The sequence below is a fragment of the Arvicola amphibius genome, chromosome 2 (genome assembly GCF_903992535.2).
Source record: "Arvicola amphibius chromosome 2, mArvAmp1.2, whole genome shotgun sequence".
In the NCBI taxonomy this organism is placed as follows: Eukaryota; Metazoa; Chordata; class Mammalia; order Rodentia; family Cricetidae; genus Arvicola; species Arvicola amphibius.
Window position 1 is genome coordinate 97,884,625 of NC_052048.2, and position 24,543 is coordinate 97,909,167.

Consider the following 24,543-nt stretch of genomic DNA (forward strand, 5'->3'; position numbering starts at 1 on the left):
GAGGGAGCACTGATTTTCCCAGTATTATATAATGGTGCTCCGGGATTCTCCAGGATTCCCAGGGATGGTGCTTTACCACCTTTCGATTCTTCCCAGCAAGGTAAATGAACTTGTCCCTGAACCCCCTTACAGTGCGCCGTGAGGCTGAACTGGACCTCACTCCTGCCTCAAAGTCTCTTTCTGGTGGGGAATGAGAGGCAATGTGGAAGGCAAGGAATAGCAGCACTGGACCCAGAAAGGCTGCGTGTGTCTAGAACCCTAGCTATACAAGCACTTGGATGTGAATGCAGACACCATGAGGAATACCACACAGATGCAGTTCCACTGTACGTTGATTTGTTCGTTGTTTTTTGAGACAGGGTCTCATGAAGCCCAGGCTAACTTTGAATTTACTATGCACCAAGGAGGACCTCAAACTTCTGGTCCTCCTGCCTTCACCTCCCAAGGGCTAGGGCTGTATATAATTTATGTGCTGCTGGGGACCAAATCCAGGCCTTCAAATGTGCTAGGCAAGCTACGTTCCCAGGGCCTCCACTAAACTGTTAAAAAAAGAAACAGCCATAGCCCAGAGTGTAAAAAATATTGGGTATTTTTTTTTTATAGCTGAGGCAAACAGATTCAGAGAGAAATCATTGCCTGTTCTGCAGGGCTGATAAATGGGTGACTCTGGGCTCCAGAAGGAAGCCAATCTGGCTTCCAACCTCACACCCCCAAGTGGCCCACTGCCTGGTATACAGGATGCTCAGTCAACAGACTTCTGTGGTTGGAAAGCAACTCATTCAAATCACTCTATAGTTTTCTTTGATGGCGTGGTGGTTTGCATAAGAATGCCCCCATAGGCTCATGGATTTGAATGCTGGGTCATTCGGGAGTAGGGAGTAGTACTACCTGAGAGGGATCAGGAGGTGTGGCCTTGTTGGAGTGGGTGTGGCCTTGTTGGAGTGGGTGTGGCCTTGTTGGAGGAAGTGTATCACTGGAGCGTAGGCTTTAGGGTTTCAAATGTTCAAGCCAGGCCCAGTCTGCCTCTCTGTCTCTCTCTTTCTCTCTGTCTCTCTCTCTGTCTCTCTCTCTCTCTCTCTGTCTCTGTCTCTCTCTCTCTGTGTCTCTGTCTCTGTCTCTCTCTCTCTCTCTCTCTCTCTCTCTCTCTCTCTTTCTGCTGCCTGAGGATCTAGATGTAGAACTCTCAATGACCTCTCCAGCGCCAGGTCAGCCTGCATGCTGCCATGTTGATAATGGACCACACCTCTGAAACTGTAAGCCAGCCCCAATGAAACGTTTTCCTTTAAGAGAGTGGCTGTGGCCATGGTGTCTCTTCACAGCACCAGAACAGTGACTAAGACAGAGGGTAACATGGGTAAATTGTGACTTATTTGTCGAGGGAGCCTAAGGGAAGGGAACACCCAGCACAAGGTAGCGCACTAGGGAAAGCATCTGTGAAGGGATGGAGTTGAACGACTCCATCAGAATTCAGGACAATTCTACGGCACACGAGGACCCCCAGTGCTGTGGGCACAGCTGCTGCTTCAGCGGCTGTGGGGATTAATCCTGACTGTCAATTTGACAGGCTTTAGAATCAACACGGGTGTGTCTCTGGGGGAATTTCTAGAGTGGGTTCATTGGGATGGGAGGATCCACCCTGTATGTGAGCAGCACCATTTGTGGGCTGGGTACCATACTACGTACAAGGAGAAAGGGAGCTGAGCATCTTACTCATTTCTCTGTGTGTCCTGACAGTGGAGGAGATGTGACTGGCTTCCTCACACCCCTGCCACCATGCCTTCCCCGTCAAATTCCCGGTCAAATAAGCCTCTCATCCCTCAAGTTGCTTCTGTCACATTGTTTTTGGCCACCTCAACAGTAAGTACAGCGCAGGTAGAACAGAGGAGAATCTGCATCCTGTACAGGGCTCAGGGCTAACGGTACTGAGGCCAGCTCCCACCCACCCCAGGACCCCGTGCTCACCGGTTCTGGTTGTACTGCACATTCTGGGTCAAATCCACATTGAGGATGATGAAGTCATGCACATGGCACCGGGAGAAAGGCTCCTGCACCTCGCGGCCCCTTGTCTTGCTGGTCCACTTCCGCATGCCGATCAGGGCATAGTGTGTGATGTTGGGGGAGGCCTCGATGTGCTGCATGACGTACTTGAGAGAGACATTCCTCTCAGACCAGGAAAACTCCCTGTTTGGAGGAGAGATGCCAATGTCATCAGCCAGGGCATGGCTCCTTAACTGCGTGGTGTGTGCTGGACAGGTCTGATATGGACAGAACCCAGAGCTACCCAATCACAAGGCAGCAGGTATCCTGGAACATACTTCATATTTTTTCTGACTTTGAGGCACAGAATATAACCACGTCCCACATATGGAGCCTACATACAGACAATGGTGTGGTCCATCTCTACAATGAACGCTAACCTGGAGATTGACACCCTCCAAAATGAGAAACCTAGAACCCCCAAAGTTTTAGCTGCATGCCGAAAGACGCAAGCAAAAATTAATGCCAAGAGTGAAGGGTTCTGGGAGGATCAGGGCTAGAGCGCAACAAAAGGAGCATCTTGGGAGACGAGCAATGCCCATTTATTGATGGCAGGGGAGGGGTCAGCTAACTGGATATGTTTGATGTGTGAAAAAAAATGTATACATGTTATACTTTGATTTTGTATGTATGTATCACACTAAGTATATATGTCTTTTTTCATTTTTAAAGATTTTATGTACACGTGTATGTATGTGTTTGGATGCATATACGTGTGCATTCGTGGAGGCATATGAGCCCTTAGAGGAGGAGTTAAAGACATTTGCTAAATGTGTCTTGTTATGTGAGTTCCAGGATCTGAATTCCACTCTCACGATTCTGCAGCCAAGTACTCCTCACAGCTGAGCCACCTTCCCAGCCCTTGCATTCTGTATTATATATCTCATTAATGACTTTTTTTTAACATCAAAAGAATCAGGACTTGGACAAGGGGTCCACTTCTGCTTCATCCACAACCCTGGCTTTCTGTCATGAGAGGCGCACTGTGGTCCTCCAGGCTGAGAGGGGACTGCCCATCACTGTCCTGCGTGGTTCTCTGGATGAAGGGAAGAGAACGCCCAGACCACTTCACCTGCTCCGTTCTCCCACACAGTCCACGTCGGCCACGTTCCACATCACACAGGAATCATCGGAAATGACGATGAATGGCCAGATGTCCTGGGGCTTGACCCCCAGCTCCTCCTGTCGGTTCCTCTCCAGCTCTAGGTTGTGGTAGCACAGCTCTTTGATCAGGAAGTGGGCAGCCCCTGTGGTCGCCAAGTGACCTGACTCAGTGTTTAATCTTACATCCTCACGGCCAGACAGAGAGCCCACACCAGACACACTGGAACCAATACGACATATCCCCCTTCCAATGACCACTGACCACCAGCAAGGAAAGACCCCTCTATAGTTTATACATACATTTATTCTTTTTTTAACAGCTGAGAAAATAAGTTAAATAAATAACCAAACAATTGTTTAAGGGTTATTTATAAGAAAATTCTAACACAGAGTAGGAGATATCTCAGTTGGTGAAGAACTTGTCTTGCAAGCACAAAGACCTGTATTTGAGCCCCAGGATCCACAGATTTTATAAAGCTGGGTATAGTGGTATGTGTGTATAATCCCAGCACTGGGAAGACAGAGACCAACAGATATCTGGGGCTCACACACCTAACCAACTTTGTCAAACCATTGTGCCTTAGGCAACAAGAGACCTAGTTTCAAAAACCAAGGTGGACACCTTTGGGGATATGACACCAAGGTTGTTCTCTGGCCCCCACACATGCACACTCACTAGCACAGCAAGTGCACACACACAATCAAACACATCAGAGCAGCTTTTGTTCATTCATTCCACAAGCAAAGAAGTTAATGTCAATTGTTCAGTACTTTCTTTCTGTAAAGCATTCTCCCGAGTCTTCATTCACAAAACGCATACCTGGTCATATATGTCAAAGTCACCTACCAACTCCAGCACTGTTGAAGATGCTTGGGAGTACAAGCATGATGTGGTTGGGCCAGTATTTCTTATAAATGGCCATTTCGTACTCCTTGACCACCAGCACATGCAGATGGTTGGCCCCATCCATCGCATGGTACAAATTAAAGAGTCCATGCTCATGGCGGCCTGTTGTCGGGGTGAAGGTTGGGCTCTTGATGTGTTCGTGGTTCTGCAAAGTAGTGGGATAGCGAGGGAGGGCATGCATAAATGTAGGCATAAGGACTCTTTGCCCTTTCTCACATCTTCCGTGGAAAGATACAGTCGTTTCTGATCTCAGAGAGAGCACTGTAATTAGCCATAGCCAGTAAGATGTGGGGGAAATGATGCTGTCCCCTTCAGAGCATGGCCTTGCAGAGTGCACCCTTTTGGAATGTACCCACAATTCAGCCTGGGCTAGCCTGCTGGTGCTCAGAGCTTTACAAGGCAGAGAAGCATAGCTCTGTGAGGCCGCTCTAGACATATGCCTTTCGGCTGGCTACTATAAACCAAAGACAGCTAACCCATTCACAAGAGTGAGCTTGATCAAATTCAGAGCAATTATCCATCAAAGTGCCTTGGAATGAGAAGCCTGGGTGTTATGCAATAACATAATTGGCATCCACCAACTAACCAAATCCATCACCATCTCATACTGGAATCTGGGAAATAATGCTCTTGTACACTGTAAGATTTGTCACTCATAACAGTCTGATAAAATACTGATTGGCCAGTAGCCAGGCAGGAAGTATAGGCAGGGCAACTGGACAAAGAGAATTCTGGGAAGAGGAAAGGCAGATGTAGAGGAAGCAAGATGCAAATGCCTCACTGAGAAAAGGTACCAAGCCATGTGGCTAAACATAGACAAGAATTATGGGTTAATTAAAGCTGAAAGAGCTAGTTAATAATAAGCCTGAGCTAATAGGCCAAACCGTTTATAATTAATATAAGCCTCTGTGTGTTTCTTTGAGACTGAATGGTTGTGGCCTGGTTGGGACAGAAACTTCCATCTACACAAATCCATCGCTCTCACATACTGGAATCTGGTCTTGGCAGGTGTTATTCCTGTATGTCCAATCACTCCCTTCACTGTGGTCATGGACATCCTACACAGCCTAGATATCAGTATTTGCAAGCGGTAATGCCTCACACCAATAACTCTTCCTTTGGTTCTTTGCTTGATGAGAACCTCTGACTGAGCTGGGGCTTGTGTTGCCTATGAATTCCTCAAAGCACCCGCTACATACATGACAGATTCTTGTGGGCTATCACTGGGAGGCTGAGAAAGTGAACTGAGTGTGAACAACCTCTCGTGGTACACCTACAAAAGGGCCATGACAACACCAGATTCCAGGGTCCCCATACATCTAAGTAACCGAGACCTCTCTGGTGCTGTACAGAGATCTGCTTCATTGTCAACAGACTGCCAGGTCAGCAAGGCCGAGTCCAGCTTGACTGACAGCTGGCACTCCCAAGGAGGAGGAGCAATGTCCTCCACTCCCGTCTGCTGATGAGGGCTGGTAAATCACATCCAGTCAACCCTGAGACTGTCAGGGAAACATGGGAAGTAAGGAACCCTATACGGGTCATCTATAAGGGGAGAGATGGTGAGGACAAGAGGAGAACCAGATGCTGAGGATCAGTCTCCCCCAAATGGCATGTAGACAGAAGACAAGACAGAAAACACACTGACTACGAGTTAGTCTTTGTGGACATTGGGGACAGGACCTAAAGGAGTTTGGGGATCTTTCTCCTATTCCTCCTACCTCGGCCTTGCCAAACGTTCCATGACAGAGCACTAACAAGTGGTGTGTGTGTGTGTGGGGGGGGGTGCTCCAGATGCTGTAGTCACCTCATGTTGATTATTCTAAGTGACACTTACAGCAAGCGTCGTGGCTGTTTCTGACATGAGATCTCATATAGCCCAGGCTGGACTTGAATTCCTACACAGCCTTGAAATCCTGATCTTCCTGCCTCCACTACCCCAATGTCAGAATCACAGAACAAGTCACCACACCCAGTTCGTGTGGTACTGGGGAATCCAGGGCTTTGTTCTTGTGGAAGGCAAGAACTCTAACAACTGGGCCCCATCTCCAGCCCCATCAGAAGGCTTTTTAAAATGAATTGTTACTGCCCACCCTTGCAAGTAAGGAAAGTGGGGCTCAGCGATATTAAGGGACAACTAGCATAACTAGCAAGCGCTACAACAAGGCTCCAGTGTAAGTGACTTCCAAGCCCACACCTTCACCAGCGTCCCCCAGGTTCCGTCACCAGAGTGTCTGTATAGCCGGCTCCAAACACCCTTGACTGGCCGGGCACCTATGTGTCTACACCCCCACCTCAGGGATCCCCAAGGCAGTACCTTGTCTGTGACGAGGGGCAAACGCATGCTTTCCAGTTGACCTCCAGGTTGGCTGAACACAAAGTGGTGCTCCTTGGACTTAGGGATGATGAAGTGGAGTTGGATCTCCTCTCCTAGCATGGAGTAAGAGAAGGCAAAGGCGTGCAGGGTGGACTCATAGAGCTGGGGTGTGAGGGGAAAGGACAGTGCTTATCATCAGAGTCCAACGTCCGACTTACATCCCCAAAGAACCCAGGCCCAGCCTGGCCATGATGACACCCAGCTCACACCCACCCCTGCCCAACAATGTAAGAGCATCACAGCAGAGAGCATAAGATGCTCAGATCTGGCTGTTGGATGAGCACAACCAAGACCACCCTAACAGGGCCTGAGCAAGCTTCATCCTGAATCGCAATCGTGCTTACCCATTCCTGTAGCTTCTATTACTAAGCCTTTCTGCCCTTGAGATTTGACCTAGAGGCCATCCTGGGTCAGAAAATAAATCATTCATGAAGATCTCATGGTGTGTGTGTGGGGGGGGGTGTATACACATGCATGTGCACACACACATGTGAGACCATAGGACAGCCTTGGGTGTCTTTCTTCCAGCACTGTGTACACTTATTTTTGAGACAAGCTCTTCCATTAGCCTGGAATTTGCAAAGCTAACAAGCTGGCTGGTCGGTGCACCCCAGATCCTTCTTTTAAACTATGTGTATTAAACCTAGGTCTCACATCTATTAGACAAATACCACTAAACTACATCCCTAAGCCATCTTCAGCTTTTTGAGGTAGTGTCTAAGTTGTCATGGTAGGCCTTGAACTTGTGATTCTCCTGCCTTGGTCACTTTTGTCGCTAGAATAATAAGCCTGTGCTATTAAGCCCAGTTTTTAGTTTTCATTCTAAGAGGGTATTTTCTGTTGTAGGTGTCATGAGAGCTGGCATATAGCAGAAGAATAATAGCCACACAGCCTTGAATGTCTTGATACACTCAGCCTTGTGTTAGGTGCCATTCTGTCCCTTGTGTGTTGTCACTAACAATCCTGGGGAGGATGGCATTCCTAGGAGACATGGTTACTATCCTACCGTATGGACACAGAGGCTAGCATCCAGAGGTCCCAGGTTCACTCCCGTCCCCTAGGCTAACCTCACTTTCCTCCTATCCCACTGTCTGTGTGTCCTCCTTTCCGGGAGTGACCCCTAGCCCTAGCTCTGTTCTCCATTGGGCGGCCTCTCGGATCCTGCTGAGCTCTGCCTTTCCTGCCTGGCAGCCCTCATCTGTGCTACACAGGAGCTGCAGAGGGAGGTAGCAGCCCGCCACACCAGCACCTGCTTTCTTCTGTTCCTGCTAGGGCTCTGCCAGAGCCATACAGCCTTCTGGAAAGCAAGGGGATTAGACCTGCGGGGCTAGGCAGTAAAGGTAGTAATGAGAAGATTAATTTAAAATAATAATAATAATAATAATAATAATAATAATAATAATAAAGAGGACTCTAGGGAGGCAAAAGGAGAGAAGGAGCAGCTTTGGGGGCCAGAATCAGATGCCAGCAGCTGGCTGGTACTCCTGCATCCCTCACCAGACAGGATCCGGGTCCCCTAGTCCCAAGCATACTCTTATTTGACTATCCCCAGATCTGTGCGCCTCATGAACACAGGCCTGGCGCATCACCACCACCTAAACCCAGGTGTTTCTGCTTCCTGCCTCATATGCTCTGGGCTTCCACTAATGAAAAGTAACAATCCACTGTTGGAAGCTAATGTTCTGAGTAGTGCTTACAGCTCATGAGTCCTTTCCAGTCTATCACATTTCAAAAGTCAAGAAAACAGTTTTGCCACAGGCATGTGATATTCTAGTTGTCAATGAGCACACAAACATGGAGAAATTGGTTTTGTATTTTGTCATTTTGTGAATTTTCTACACTTAGAGAAATGTAGACATTTGTTGTCTGGGAAACTATAGCATATTTAGGTATGAAAATTCCTAATATATTAAGTTGGAAACATGCTAGATAACAAGTTTAGAGCATTATTTTGGAATAAATGGTTACAATTTTGAATGCCTTCAACAGTTTAGCATGTAATAGATGCTACAGCAGTAATGTAAAGAAAATATAAACCCTTCCTGTCCCAATAAACTATCCTGGTGGTGAAAAAAATATAAAATAAAATCTAGTGATATGTCGGGACTTATTTAAAAAAAAAAAAACAAAAAGGAAGTAGTCCACATTTTTTTGTTTTGGTTTGAATTCTTGAAACAAAAACCCCATGTTCAGGGTAGAGAAATCGGCCTTCATGTATGTGGCAGGAGTAGTATTACTATTTTGATCTGGTTAAAAATATTTTCCAATGTCTTTTATAGGAAAGTGCTAAAAAAGGCAGCTGGGACAGACAAGCCAAAGGCCAGTCTAGATGAAAGTCACTGGATGCCATTTCCCTTCATAAACAAGACAAAGGGCAATCAAGTCCTTGCCTAGGGCATTTCCAGCAGGACCTCGGCCTTCAGTTCCCTGTCATGAGCAGGTGTGCCTGGTTCCCATCTGTCCCAGCCCTCCACGTCCTCCTGCCTCCCTGCTTGGGTCTGAATTAAGATGAAACTCTTAAATCTAAACTACTAGAGTGTCTACGTGTTTACTAATAGCCAGTTCGGGTCCTCTGCAAACACCAGGAAGCTGGAGGAGCCCATGCACACTGCAAGCTGTCATACCGAGTTCTCTGAAGAAGCCCACCTGCTCTGGGTGCCCAGGGCCTTCTGTGACCCTCTCTCCACCCACCCTCCTGGCTGCCTCTTCAGGACACCCACATCTTCCATTCTGTGTTCTGGCCGCAGCCAACTGAGATCAGTTCTCATCCCCAGACTCCGCACTCCTCCTTTGGGACATGCTGTTCCTTTCACTGGCTTTGGCCCCTCAGCAAATTCCTACCGACCCTTCAAAAGTCCTTTCTCTACCCCACCTGAATTGCAAAGGCCGATTATCCTGGATCTGAAATGCTTGAATCCAAGGATCCTACAGATTTAGGATTTATTTTTCAGGTCTTGTGACATTTCTAAGGACTTTTCTAGCTGGGCACTCACAGTCTCAAATCCCAAAGGCTCTGAAATCTGTGTTGAGCATCGTGTTAGTGATGACTTCGGATGTGGTGATGAGGGATGCTCAACTGATGCTCATCTCTAAACTGACGATGACAGGGCTCCTGTGGGAATCCACCAAGAGCCTAGATAGGATGCGTTTCCAGCCGGGAAACCCCGAATGAACTACAGGTGCAGTTTGTGACACAGTGCCCTGACAGTCAGTCAGCCTGAGACAGCCAGAGCCACGGCCAGGGAGTTCAGTTCATCTACGCATTCATAACAGGAAGAGCTGGTACATAAGAGAGACAGGAGTGAGCGGCTGGCATGCAGTAGGTGCCCAATAATTCAGACTCCTCCCGTATCTATCTGATTTTCTGTGCCACAACCATATCATTCTCCTTCCTGCTTAATGCTGTTCTGAAATCTTGCTCACCTCCCTTGCAAACCATGAACCCTAAGGATGGAGACAAGGTTGATTTGTATCTGCATTCTCAGGTCCTTCTAGTAAGCGCTCAGCGAGTGTCCCTAGCATTGAAGTAACTTTTTGGATTCTCTAGAGCCTGAAGATAGGAATGACACCCTTAAGTCTCAGCCACTAATATCTGGATGACCACAGGGACTGTTCTGTAGAGTCGACAATATGTCATGACCTATGAGGGCCACCTGGCGGGCATGCAACCCATGAAGCAAGGGCTTCCGGAACTCTCTTCTCCCACCCTAGAACATTATCAAGGGGCCACAGGGAAACAGACACATGGGCTGTGATGTGGCACCAGCAGGAGCTGCTGGGAGCAGCCAGAGAGCCAGCCAGTGCCTGAAGCCTACCTGGTAGTGGGGGTGGAAGCCCATGTACTGATGGCACTGTTCACAGTGGTGGTATGTGTTGTATGCTGCATACTTGGATAGTCTCATACGTGCTGTCTGACGCCGCACATACAGGTCGTCTGGCTTCCTGGAAGTCCCTCTGTCTGCAAAGATAGTCCCGGAGTTAAGCAGCTTCAGCCCAGAGCAGACACCCCACCCCTGACTGTACCAGCCCTGAAGATTGTTTCTCATGTCCCTAGGTCCTGGTCATAGGAGGTCAGCATCTCAATGGGGATACTAATACGGGAGAACTCGGACTGCATGGTATCATACTTGTGGATCTAAAAAATGCTTCATAAACACTTTGAAGGAAGGTTTCCATGAATGGGAAATAAATTAACAGCATGTGTGGTCACCAGTTTCTTCAAGGAACTTGGTAGGAGTAAGATTGTAACACTAGTCCTTCACTAGGGCTATCTATGGGAAGGGACACCCCACCCCTCCTGTCAGCGACAGGGAGTCAGGCCAGCAAGTGCCTTTTATCTCTTTGGAGACAAGGTCTCACTATGTAAGCCAGGCTAACCCCCAACTCTTGATCCTCCTGCCCTAGTCTATGACGTGCTGGGATTACAGATGCACACTACCACACCCAGGTTATAGGTAAACGTTTTCCCTAACATGACATTTATCAAATTTTCTCAGGCTACATTAATAATCCCACAGGTTACTCCCAGCAAGGTTGATTGAGGCTGCCCTCATAGACCATAGAAGAAAAAAAAGAGGCTGAGGACAGAGGAACATGTGCACCCATTTGGTGACAAATTCATAAATAGAAATTCTTTTACCTTCCATTAACCAAGCCTTCAACAGATCCTGACCATAAGTCTATGGGGGTCTCATGGGCTTTGTGGTAGTTCTTTCCTTCTACTGGCAATGGGCAGGCTCAGTGCTAAACCAGGTTCGGGCAAATCACTTACTTACTACCAAAGAGCATCTCTAACAGGATGCATCTCAACCCAGATGACATTTATTAATACGTAAGAAGCAATTGAGCCTATGTACTTTGAGCAAGAGTGAAGTAAGACATCTTACTTCACTGGCTTTTCATTGGCAAAGTCTGTTCTCCCTCATGTGCATGTGTGTGTGTGTATGTATGTGTGTACGTGTGTGTGTGTATGTGTGTGTATGTGTGTGTGTGAGAGAGAAAGAGACAGACAGACAGACAGAGAGAGAGAGAGAGAGAGAGAGAGAGAGAGAGAGACCTATCTATCCACGATTGGCTATACTGGCTGGTCAGAAAGCCCCTGAGATCCACCTGTCTCTACTGATTCCTCCACCTACAGATGTGTATTCCTATGCTCATCTTTTTACATGGATGCTGAGGATGTGAGCTCAGGTCTTCATGTGTGGACAGCAAGCATGTTATGGAATGAGCTGTCACCCCAGTCCCTGACCTTCACTCTTGATGCTCTGGTGATGTGAACAAATCAGACTGGCGTCTTCATACTTCGGGTCATGAATGATGTAATCAAAAGGCATCTTCTTGAAGAGTTCCAGGTCGGGCCAGGGGTCAGTGAGCTGGAGGTAATGCCAATCCGATTCCTCCGGGAGGCCTACGGGATTGGTAGAAAAATGGATGCATGAGAAACCAGATGTGAGGATGTGCTCTTTAACTGTGCCCAAGGATGGTGCGGAGAGCTGAATCATCGTTCATCTATGGCTTCCTGGGGATCCCTACTGTATCTAGAAAGCTGCTGACATAGTCGTACTTCAGGCTGGCTCAACCAGAACGAGGTCATGCACTGAGATCTGTCCCCACCCAAGTGAGCAGCCTTCACTCTGTTTCCTGTAGACACAGGTCTGCTCTCTGCCCTTGCATACTGGCTTCCAACCCTCCAGAGTCCTGAGCCCTGAGCTCACGCTGCCTTCCAGCAACACCTACTTTGTGCACAGCCCCAGCTCCTTGTCCTTGTGGTGCCTGTGTAGGTTTCTTCCTTATTCTATCATCTGAGTCACCCCAGCCATAGTAACTCAGCTGCTGTCACTTCACACTAAAGAGTACTGCAGAGGTCAGTGACACTCACAGCATAAATCACATCTTATACTTTCCAGCAGCCTCTTACACTAAGCTAGGTATAGCCTTCTGTTCATCAAGTTTCGCTGCCTGAATAGCCAGTCAAAAAGTCTAGTGGGCCCAACTCCAATGGCAAGATATATTGATATCATGTATGATGGTCAATATGTACTATAAAGAAAGTTATAGATGCTTATTTAAGTCTATAGCCTATGCCCAGGCAGTGGACATGTACCCAAGGAGGAAGGAGAGCAGAGCTTACTAGAGCTTTAATAGAAATTTCATACCCTGTGATACAGAAGGTATCCCTGCTTTGCAAGAAAAAAAAAAACCTGAGCCAATAGAATAGTTAGGATTTGGCCTTTCGGATTTGACGAAGTGCATTCATTCAAATCCTGTCTTTATCACTGATCTATCCAAGAAAGCAAGATGACAGAGATTCACGATCCTGCTGTGAGAAAACCACAGGAACCACAAGGCCACGGAACAGCCGAAGGCTGGATGGGAGTCGGGGTTCAAAGCTTCTCTTGATCAAGTTCAACCTCAGAAAGTGCTCGCAGAAGTTGCTCTGATGTCAGAGTGGGTAGCTGGTGACCTCTGCATGGCAGTCAATTCCCCTTACACAAGGACACAGATTCACTCACCAGGCCAAGACCATGAACCGCTGGGCAGGATGTGAGGAGGAAACAGAGTAGGCCTTACAGTTAGCACAGGGCATGTGCAGAGAGATGCATGCCTTACTTCAAACAAATCTACCAAGTAAACAGCAAACCCAGACACATCCTTCTCCCAGTTAAATATAATTCTTCTCCACCCTCAGATGATGTTCTAGGTATTTGGTTGCCTGAGTTGTAGGGGACCTTCCCTGATGAAGAACTCCACATTCTCCAGGCCACAGGCCAATGCTGCTCAGTTCCTGCTTTGGTGCTTTCCAGCTGGGCTTCCTACGTGAGGGGCTAATATCCCAGCTCACAGGGCTGTACTGAAGATCAAATGGGGATAGTATCTATCTGTGTGCTTGACACACAGAAAGTACTCATTAGGCATGAATTGCTTTCGTGTTAACAACTCTATCCATATGAAGTTCTTGACTGTATCATTGAGGAAAACAGACAATAAGAAAGAAAAGACCCTTGGGACAAATCAAACTGTGAACCTGAGAGCCCATCCTGAAAGGGAGAGATAGAGTCACCAGGTCACTGACAAAGGTTGGTGAGTACTTGCCTGAGCCCAGGGCTCACAAAACACAACTCACTGGTATTGATCTCTTCTTCATCGTAAACATCCACTTCTGTCAGTCGAATCAGCATCCTGGACAAGATACTGAGAAACTGCAGGTAGGCGCCCGTCTTCCCTATCTGTGAAGACACTGGAATCAGAGCCCAGGGACAGGAAGGGTGCATGCACTCACACAAGCATATACATGAACATACACACACACAAACATACCCACACTCACACAAGCAAGCACAAGCATACATGAATGAATACATACATACACACACATACATGCATATACATGAATACACACACACAAACATATATCACTCATTTGCATGAGCACATACATACATGAATATACATGCATACATGAGCATACACACAAATTTAAAATAAAATTACTGAAAAAGGACCAAGGATCAATAGACACATTGCAATGTGCTTATTTTATTAATAATCCAGTAGCCTGCTTTTCATCTATTAAATGAGTTAAAGGGCTACAGCTGTAAGATCCAGCACTGTGTGGGTACAGACACGTGGGGGCTCTTAGAAAACCTGTTCCTTTCTCTACTTTTTATGTCTGTTAATTTATGCACTTGTGTGTGTGTGTGTGTGTGTGTGTGTGTGTGTGTGTGTATGTGCATGCATGTAAAGACTCCACTCTTCAGCCCCCATCCACCTTGGTTTTTGATGTAGTCTCTTCACTGACCTAGAATTTGCTAATTGGGCGATGCTGGCCCAGGCACCCTCCTGTCTCCATCTCCCCAGTACTGTAATTATAAGTAGGAAACACCATGCTTGGATTTTTATGTGGGTGCTGGGACACAGAACTCAGGTCCTTATGCTTGTATGACGATGCCAAGAGATCCATCACCCCAACTCCATTTTTCTGATTTTTTTTAAATTAGAAAGATCCCTCAAGACATACTCAAACATACAATGATTTCTTTCCTAATTAATATGACATTATGTGGGAGGCATGTTGACTACAAGTTAGGATTCTTAAAGAAATCTCATTGGCGAAATAAAGAGACCTCTTAAAACGTTTGTGGCTGAATTCTAGGATACGTTTATCCCCATATGTGTGTAGTCAGCTAAACACTTAGCAAGGGGACTTTCATTCTGGGTCATTTCTCATCATTATAAATAATACTACTATGAGTGATCTTACATGCATTTTGTGCATTTACATTTCTCAGGATGGATCCCTGGAGAGGAGCTTGCTAGTGGGAAGACAGAACATGGTAAGTGGATCATGAGACATACAGAACCGTCAGTGTGCTCTCCTGAGCACCAGGCAATTCCAGTTCTCTAAGCACCTACACCTCTACACAAGCAAGATCAAATCAGGTGATATTTGAACAAAATGTGGTTCCAGGCACTTGGACGCCAGGGTCTCCTCTCAGTCTTTGACCAGTTGTAAAGATCTTGCTACCCACCTCCTCCCATGTCCACCACAGGCGACACACAGACCCTTGGGGTTCTGTGTGTGAGTGTGTCTGTGTATGTGTGAGTGTGCAAGCATGCATGAAGACAAGAGGTCAATACTGGCTGTCTTCCTCAACTGCCCCCCTGATGTGGGACTTCCCTCTGTATGCTATGATTACCATTAGTGAATAAAGAAACTGCTTTGAACCTATAGCAGGGCAGAAGTTAGGTAGACGGGGAAGACAGAACTGAATGCTGGGAGAAAGAAGGGTGGAGTCAGAGACACCATGTAGCCCTGCCAGAGACAGACACTGGAACTTTATCCAGTAAGCCACAGCCATGTGGCAATACACAGATTAATAGAAATGGGTTAAATTACTATGTAAGAGTTAGACAATAAGAAGCTAGATCTAATGAGCCAAGCAGTGATTTAATTAATACAGTTTCTGTGTGATTATTTAGGCTCTAAGCTATACAGGCAGCCAGGAACCTACAAGTGGCCCCTCCTCAAGCACCACCACCCCCAATCTTATTTTCTTTAACACAGTCTCTTACTGAGCCAGGAGCTCACTAATGCAGCTCTCCTAGCTGGCCAGTGAGCCCAAGGAGTCCTCCTGTTTGTATCTCCCTGGCACTAGGATAAGTGTGTAGGCCATACCCAGCTTTTCAGTGGGTGCTGAAGGCATGAACATTGGGTTTGCACAGTGAGCACCTCACCAACTGAGCCATCTCCCAGTTCTGTTCTCTGTGGATTTGTCAGGTAAAGTGGTCTACGCTGGATACATGGTGAGCTGAGAATGAGCGGAATCCACGAAAAAAAGCCCCCTGAGCCCCATTAACTGTCCACTGGAACTCTCCAATGCAAACTGTCACTTTGCTTCCCGTTGAAGAAATATTCAAAGACTGTCCACAAGGGTGAGGGTAGGACTCTGCCTGAAATTACAAGACGTTCCTATCCAGACGCCATCCCTACACATAGATTTGAAAACTGGGATTGGCCAATGGAAGGAACCTAGCAAGAGATGGAAGATGAAACCACCCTTCCCATCTACCTGCTTACTCCGGGTCATCAGAAAGAGTCTTCACTGTAATGGCTAATTTTAGTTGTCAACTTGACACTACACTGGGAAGAGAGTCATTTTCTGTTGTTGTTGGAGACAAAGTCTCACTAGCTGGTAGCCCTGACTGTCCTGGAACTCACTATGTAGACCAGGCTGACCTTGAACTCACGGATCAGATCAAGCCACTGCCTCTGCCTCCCAGTGCTGGGATTAAAAGCGTGTGCCACCACACTTGGCTGGGAAGAGAGTCTTAATGAAGGTTGTCTAGATCAGGTTGGCCTGTGCCTACACCTGTGAGGGATTAGCCTAAGTATTTCTTTTTTTAAAGTTTTTTGAGACAGACTTTCCCTGTGTAACAGTCCTAGCTGTCCTAGAACTAGCTCTTGTAGACCGGGCTGGCCTCGAACTCACAGTCACCTGCCTCTGCCTCCCGAGTACTGGGATTAAAGGTGTGCGCCACCATTGCCCGGCCCTAAGTATGTTATTTAATATGGGAAGACACAGCCTGAAGAGGGCATCCTGATTCCGTGGGTCTGGGTCCTGAATTGCGGAAGAGTGGCGACTTCGAGCCCAGCACTAGGCACGCATACATTTCTTTAATGCACGTGTGACTGTGGGTGGGATGGCACTCATTGCTTTGAAGCTCTTGCCATCTTGACTTCCCTGCTATGATGAACTATAACCTGGAATGCTGAGCAAAACCAAATCCTTTCTTCTCCGAGTCGCTCTCTATCAGGGTATCCTACTGCGCCCACAGAAAGGAAGCAAGGCCATCCGTAGAAGGAGCACAAAATGAACAAGCAGACACTCTGGAACCAAAGGCGACTCTGGAAGCCTGGCTTGCGCAGGGGCAGCAGGCACGGCATTTACCTGAGGTGGCCCACTGAGCAGCAGCCTGCGGGGGTGGAAGCTGTCCACACGGCCTTCGGCTCGGTTGCCATAGTCCATGTGGCTAGGCCTGGGCACTGTCCACTGCCGGTAGTAGAGGGACTGTTCAGTTGATGTCATCATCTTGCTGAGCAGGGGCCGGAAGGAGCTGGTCCACATGACGGAAGGGGAAGGCAGGAGGGAGGCAGACTTGGGCAGGCCGCTGCTGTCTGTGGACACGAGCATGTCGTACACAAGCTTGGGCAGGAAGACGATGGGTGGCTGCCGGCAGGCCTTGGCCATGGAGCACTGCGAGGCCTGGAGGACTAGTACATTGGCAGTGGGCACGGCACACGTGGACGATGAGCCTGAGGAGGAGGACAGCTGCGAGGATGGGGCGGCTGGCACCTGCAGGCTCCTCTGGCCAGTCCTGAGGCTGGAATCAGGTTGAGGGGCCAGCCCAGGGCTGTGTCTGCTGACAGCAGTAGGTCCCTGACTCACTCGGAGCCGCGGTATCTCCCCAGGGGTCCTGCCCTCCTCTGCAGGGCCACAGGGTGGAGGTGACCTGGCAGGCTCTCCCTGTGGAGGTCCTGAGAGCTGAGCCAGGGACTCACCATAGAGCACTGAGCCTGCAAGAGAGGGGAATATGGTCGGAGGCGCCCTGGGAAGAACCAGGCACAGATTCACAGCTGCTCCTCTGCCTGCCCCAGGAATGCTGGGATGATTTAAGGCAAAGTTGGTGGGCATACATTTGGCCAACCTCTCCTCCACAAACCAGACCTTCCTTCAGTCACAGAGTGCCAGGTTGATGTTAAAAGGGCACGTGTATCTGTGTGGTAGACCACACCCACAGAGCCTGCTCTCACTCCTGGGTTGTAAACCCAATTTCCTGATGGGCCCTGAGCTCTCCACACACATGACCACAAACCAGTGTCCCCTAAATGCAGCGAGGCTCCACATAACCCCACACAGGCCTATATGCCCTTGAGCTTCTCGGGATGAATTATTCCCTCCCCAGGAACATGATTTCCACCGAGGTTCTCTGGAACCTTTGGTGAACAACTGTCCTAAATCTATCCTACATGTGAGACGGGTGAAGGACTTCCAACTCCCAGATTATAATGAATGCCCAGTTTGATGCACACTTTAAGACAGGTAGTGCTATTTCCTGGCTGTGGGGTGTTGGCAGAGCCCAGATACCAAGGCCCTCTTGGGGTTGGTGCCCACAGGAGACTTTTTCACAGTCTCTCCTCCTGGGTACAGGCATCATGGGCTCTTGATATTGCTTCTCCCATGAACCCTCCTAGGTTCACTTCTCTGGTCAGGACTCCTGCTCCCCTCAGGCAGGGGTCCATGAAGGGTCATCAAAAGCGGCACCGCCACATGGCCAGGGCACTATGACCTACACTGCAGCCAGGGGCAGACTAGTCCTCTCCTCCCAGCAGCAACAGCTGGACCCGAAATTCCTATCCTAGCTTCAAGATCTCAGATGTCAAGTTCAGTTCTAGGCTATTCTTGTGAGTCTGTTTTCCACGTCCTGACCGGAAGTCAGAAACATCATGGCCCTGGGTCCTGACCGGAAGCCCGGGATCAGCACAGCCCTGGATGTTCTTCCCAGTTTCTGACCTGGGAGGCAGCCCCGTGTGTGATGTCCCAAGTGGGGACTCACCAGATGCTTTGGAAGAGAGGGAGGAAGATGCTGAGTCATGGGAGTGGGAGCGCTCCCTCTTCACGGGGCTCCTCTTCTCTGAGGTAGAGCCTGCATCAAAACACCCTGCGGATACAGAGGAATCACCATCCCTGACGGGCATTCAGAAGTTGTGAAGACATCACGCCTCTTTGCCTGTTTCTTCTCTTGCTTCTTCATTCACCTGCTGCCATTTAAATCCTGCACCTCACACACACACACACACACACACACACACACACACACACACGTGCGCGCACACACACAAACACATGCACACATGCACACATGCATGCACAGACCTCCCTTAGCTAGAATAAGCTCACAAAGGAGTTAGGAGACTAGAATGGAGTGGGTCAGGACAGGCCAGTGAGTCTAGCCACACCATAGACAAACATCATTTAATGGCATGGTCAAACTCATGCTAAAATTAGCCGCCACACAGAAGATCCTGGTGAGCAGGCCTTGCAACCTCATAGGACAAGCTGCAGCCAGGCTACAGCACTCTTGCCTTGTGTTACCCAGTCAGCAGATAGAAAAATAAGAGGAATTTACACTTCTCTCTTTACCCTCTGTATTCCCAAGGGCACAGCATATTTACATTATTAGTTTCTACTTTCCTGTTGTACTATGGACCACAGCCAGATATTGCTCTTATTTGCATGTCATATTAAAAATATGGCATCAGACTCTTGGAGTCTACAAGTGATGCTGGCCTGCCCTCATAACCTTCACTGATGTTCAGTTTAATGCCGGGTGAGTGGATTTCCAACAAAGGGGACGGGGGAGTGAATCTATCCGCACTGAAAACAAAACCATAAGCTTGAACCCTAAGACATCACCATTTCCTTCCTATTCTTTAAGAATTCTAGACCTTAGAAGAACCTACAGGAATTCCCGTCTTCCCACACCAGAATGACAGAGAAGGAAATAAGGCTGAATCTGAGTGGTTACGTTTAAAGGATGGCCCAGGAGGGTGAGAGGAAAGAACACAGAGGTGCAGCCAGCCCCCCTCACCTTCCACCCCTGCCTCCTCATCTTCATCCGTACTGCTTAACTTCTCCCCATCACTCTCCAAGACCTCGTTCTTGGCCCCCTTTTCCAAGGGGACATCATTGCTCACAAAGTAGGCAGCCAGGCCCAGTTCCTGCTCCAGGGCTGTCCTCACCAGGCAGGAGGAATTGATTAGACGTAGATCACAGTACCTCAGAGACCTGGGGAGAACAGAAGGTTTTCACCTGTCGCATGCTTTCCGCCAGGAGGCTCTACTGCTATCCGACAGAGCGATGGTGCCACACCCGCCTTCCTCGTTAGACCACAGCCCATGGGGCTCCAATGCATGGAGAACCCCACTGCGAGCACAGAGCACCAAAGTCAGGTTCCCACTACGTCTCTGAGGGCACCTACCAGGGATCTACTCCTGTGGGGCATGTAATCAAGATACCATGAATTTTTGGAATGGGAAAAAGTGAGAACTGAACCTCAGCATCGCTGCTTCCTAGGGCTGGAAACTGATGAGGTGTGCAGCTTCTTAGAGGCTCTGGGTTTTTTCCCATTTTAAAGAGGAGGCTGAGCCAGGCAGTGATGGCGCATGCCTTAATCCCAGAGCTTGGGAAGCAGAGACAGGTGGATCGCTGTGTGTTCGAGGCCAGCCTGGTCTACAGAGCGAGTTCCAGGACAACCAGGGCTACACAAAGGATACTATCTCAGAAAAAAAAATGAGGCTGAATATTCATAAGTACCTACATGTACTGTTGTAGACTGAATTACTAACTAGATATTCAGTTGAACGATTCACACTTAATGTGACCCTATGTTGTGTTGGAAGTTAGGAACATGACAGCAACGGAGTCAGTCACTTCTGTGTAGTCACGCCTTGTAGGAGGACAAGTGACTTTCCATCCCAAGTGCCTGTGTGTAGCTAAAGATCCCAGGGAGTCACTCAATGGACATGTGTCTGTGGCAACTGCAGAAACACACAGGTAGGGAAATGTGATGGTTTAATATGGCGCCCAGAGGCTCATACACTTAGAGGTTTCTTTCCCAGTGGTGGACTCTTTAGGAAAGATCAGGAAGTGTGGTTCGCTGGAGGAGATGTGTCACTGGGGATGGGGCCAGGCTCAGTCTCACTCACCCTCTGCCTCCAACTTACACATCAGATATAAGCTCTCAGCTACTGCTCATCACCATGCCTGCCTGCCTGTTGCCACACTTCCCACCAGGGCGATCAAGGGTTAGCTCTCTGAAAGTGTAAGCATGCCCCTAATTAAATGCTTTCTTCTATATGTTGCTTTGGTCATGGTGTCTCTTCACACCAATAGAACAGTAACTGAGGAAGGTGGCATCTACTCTTTGTACTTAACAACCTACTCTCTGAATGGCATCATGAGCCCCTCCTACACCAGACCCCACAATGGTCCAGGTACCAGTGACACTGGCTCCAGCTCTGGAGATGATGGTCCTCATCCTACATGGCACTGTCTTCTCTAACAGAGACATCTCCCCAGCTGAGTTCATTTCCCCTCAGTCTGAACTGCAGATTTTCCAAACCTCTACCCCCACACAATGGTGTCCTCTGAGAAACGGCTAATACTGCTCACACCTCAGACACCTCACCCTGGAAAACCAGCCCAAATATAGCATCCATGCTGACTAGGAGTAGGAAACCCTGCACTTGGGGCTGGGGTGTCCTCCTCCCCTCCTCATCCCTTGGGACCTCAGGGGCCCTGATTCCCAACTTACCGTGGCAGCGACTCCCCATGAGGGTCCATGCCACTGAAAATGAGGATACAGGGCAGGCCCTCTAACTCCAAGTAGGTCTGGGGCCTCCATTCTGCATCCTCAATCTTCTGCCACATCTGCAGATGGGAGAAGGAAGGCAAGCTGCAGAAGTGAGGCCTGACTCTCAGGGTTGCTACTTCCTGGGGTTGTTACCGAGCTTCAGCGAAGCTCAGGTTTTTCCTGTCTGAAAGACGAGAAGACCCAACGGCACCACTGTGGATTAAATGCACTAATTGGTGCTGGTGAGACGGCTCAATTGTAAAAGCACTTGCCACCAATCTTATGACCTGAGTTCAATCCCCAGAACCCACTCAGTAGAAGGGAAGAAGCAACTCTCAAAAGTTATCTTCTGGTCTCTACATGCAATCTGCGACATGTGTACATGCACACACACAATAAACAGTGTAAAAAAAATAACCATACTAACTAGACATGCAATGTGCAATCCATACTTAACACGGGCCACTTCCTAACCATCCTGGCTCTAGAACACCCTGATGTCTGTCCACTAGTTGGCGGCCCTCACAACCTACCTTGTAATACAAAGGAAAAATTTTATTCTGTATATAAGCATGTCATGAGTCACTGTGCCCTCGGCTGTTCTGTTCCTGTCTATCTCCCACAGCAGGGGTCGGGTGTGTGAGGATACCCTGTGGCCCATACTCTGGAAGACAGTGGGTGGCTCCAGCTGTCCCTGACATCTCTCCCTGGATTCTTCAGTGATACTGACTATGTCCTTCCTCTAGGCTTTCCACTTATTCTTTCAATCAATTTTCTCTGCCCCTTTTACATTTTCTGTCACCTGTGTATCTTAATAAGAGCCTACAAGGGACCAGGTACTGTACTCAGCTTTGAGGGACCTAGATCTAGCCCTTCTTTACCACTGGAGACAGGAATAGAGGCCCCCAAGTATGGAATACGATGCCTCTCCTAAAAGAGAAAGTCGTTGAGCTGAATTATCAAAGAATAAGCATCAGTTAAAGCAAAGGAAAAGAAAGGTGCCTCAGAAAGAGAAAAAAAGCACATTCTTCCTATCAGAGGACTGGTACTGCAGGCTGTGTTAGGGGACACAGGAACGTAGGAAAGCAGCAGAGGTAGAGGGGTAGGGAGGGCAGGTTCCAAGGGCCTGTTGCCACACCCCCTCTTGTCATCCTTTGGTGAATAGCCCTCTGCTCCTGAGCACAACACCTACTTTGAGCTGCTTCACAAAGTGCTTGCCCACTGTGATGCTGGAGCTGGGGTGGCCCAAGATGATCTCAAAGTGTTCCTCCAGAGCCAACCGTGCCCGCACATGGGCCAGCCGCTCATAGGCCACAGCTGCCAGGGGCGAACAGGGAACACGCAGCAAGACCATGAGCCCGTGACCACAGGGGCACTGCTTCGGAGAGTTGAGGAGGTTTTGGGTGATCTCCAGCGTCTCCACTGAAGTATGGTTCTTCATCTGTGGGAGGCCGCTCACAGCCATCATGGCGGCTGCGTAGTGCTGCACAAGAACAAAGGTCCTGATCACCGCGCTGTGCAGGCGGGGGAACCTACAAGGAACACAAAAAGACCATGCCCATGACCCCAGGACTGGCCATGCTTGCCACCCAAGACACAGGCAACTCCCAAGTTACAGACTTGATGGAAACCTGTAACGGTTAGCTGCTGGGGACTTCTGGAATTCCTTGGTTTTGCCCAGTTGGGAGGAAGACAAAAGCATAGGTTGTTGAAGCTGCTATGACTTGTGCATTTTCCAGTACGAGGCATGAGAGACATGCCTACCTAGTTTGTCATTAGCTCAGGCACTTCATCCCAGAAGCCAGGAGTAATGGTCAATCTTCACTATCAATTTGACAAGATTTAAAATCATCCCAGAGACACAGACCTCCATATGTCTATGAGCGTGTTTTCACAGAGGTTTAGGTGACAGAGAAGAGGCATCCTGAATGAGGGTGGCACCAACCCATAGGCTGGAGTCGCAGATTCAGTTAAAAAGGGGAAAGCAGTGTTCCCCCCCCCCCTCTCTCTCTCTCTCTCTGCTTCTTGACTGTCGCTGTGATGGAGCCAGCTCCCTCACACTATCATGACTTCTCTGCCACAGGGCCTCTTCCTAAACCTACAACTCCCCGATAGGCCAGATTGGTTAGACAGCAGATCTCGGTGACGATTTTCTTCTACTTTCCCACACTGGAAGTACAAATGTGCACTGCTCTCCCAGACATTTTATGTAGGTGCTAGGGATCCACACTCAGGCCCTCAAACACTTTCCTTGCTGGGGCTCTGCTGGGGCTCACACATGGTTAAAATAGTCACCATCCTCGCAATCTACATGGAAACCCCGCGAACTGTGGAGAGTTGTCAAGACATTTCGAGGGCTTTGCTTTACTTGTGGGCGATGAGGTATGGAGCATGAGATGAACTACCATTCTTCAGCTGTCCAAAAAGCTTAAAGGGAAGACCCGGAAGTCTTTAGCTGCTTCTCAGTGACTTAACTGTATCCCAGAATGGAAGTCCAGGTTAACAGGAACGAAACAGACACTGCAGGTAAAGTTTACACTGTTCCAAGAAGCCGTGTGACAGAAGTGCCACTAACCCAAGGTGCTTCAAATGCAGAAGATGGAAGGACGGAGGCACCCAGGGAGGGAGGGAAGTGAACACCCTTCCTGGAGCTCCCTGGAGCATTCACAGACTCCCACTTTCCACTTACACTTGATGCTGCCAAGTGTGTCTAGTAACTTTGAGGAGAAACATACCTTTTGCCTAAGGCAGTGACCATGGCCTCAAAGGAGCTGTCATATCGGAGCAAGGGGAGGCTGTGCCCTGACAGGGTGGAGTCAATAAACTCAGAGAGCCCAAAGTATTTCTTATTTTCATGATACAGGTCCACACCCTAAAACACAAGAGCATCGGTCACTCAGATGTCACATTCACAGGGCAAATTAGGGTTCACAGGCCAGGCCTCTGGACTGCGTTTGACTGGCATTTTGAACAGTGTTGATCCTGTGGTTCTGTGGTTGGTACTTTGCAGTCCTCATTCTGGGCCTAGAGCAAAGAACAAAGATGGTGTTTTCCCACCAGTCAAGCTTCCCATTCATTTGGCCCCAAGACCTTCACGGTTGGGGGCAATGAAGGGATGAATTCAAACTCATCTAATGTATCTTAGATCCACATAAAATGATTTCCAAATTAGTGCAGAAACTCCTTCAACCTGAGCTGAGCAAAGCCA

At 48.4% G+C, this 24,543-nt stretch overlaps 1 protein-coding gene across 3 annotated transcripts in view; it reads right to left on the reverse strand.

The window, feature by feature from the left end:
• Greb1 (growth regulating estrogen receptor binding 1) overlaps nt 1–24,543 on the reverse strand; it is a 67,732-nt gene that overhangs the window by 6,163 nt on the left and 37,026 nt on the right. For 2 of the 3 annotated variants that reach the window (XM_038320047.1, XM_038320045.1), the window contains exons 16-28: nt 24,071–24,207; nt 22,528–22,867; nt 21,297–21,412; nt 19,572–19,768; nt 18,537–18,641; nt 16,871–17,496; nt 13,546–13,648; nt 11,671–11,829; nt 10,238–10,380; nt 6,363–6,524; nt 3,989–4,193; nt 3,110–3,284; nt 1,963–2,181 (exon numbers count right to left, since the gene is read on the reverse strand). In XM_038320047.1, coding sequence (XP_038175975.1) covers nt 1,963–2,181; nt 3,110–3,284; nt 3,989–4,193; nt 6,363–6,524; nt 10,238–10,380; nt 11,671–11,829; nt 13,546–13,648; nt 16,871–17,496; nt 18,537–18,641; nt 19,572–19,768; nt 21,297–21,412; nt 22,528–22,867; nt 24,071–24,207 — 2,687 coding nt within the window. The remainder of the gene's footprint in view (nt 1–1,962; nt 2,182–3,109; nt 3,285–3,988; nt 4,194–6,362; nt 6,525–10,237; nt 10,381–11,670; nt 11,830–13,545; nt 13,649–16,870; nt 17,497–18,536; nt 18,642–19,571; nt 19,769–21,296; nt 21,413–22,527; nt 22,868–24,070; nt 24,208–24,543) is intronic. The other variant, XM_038320046.1, reaches the window with a different exon arrangement.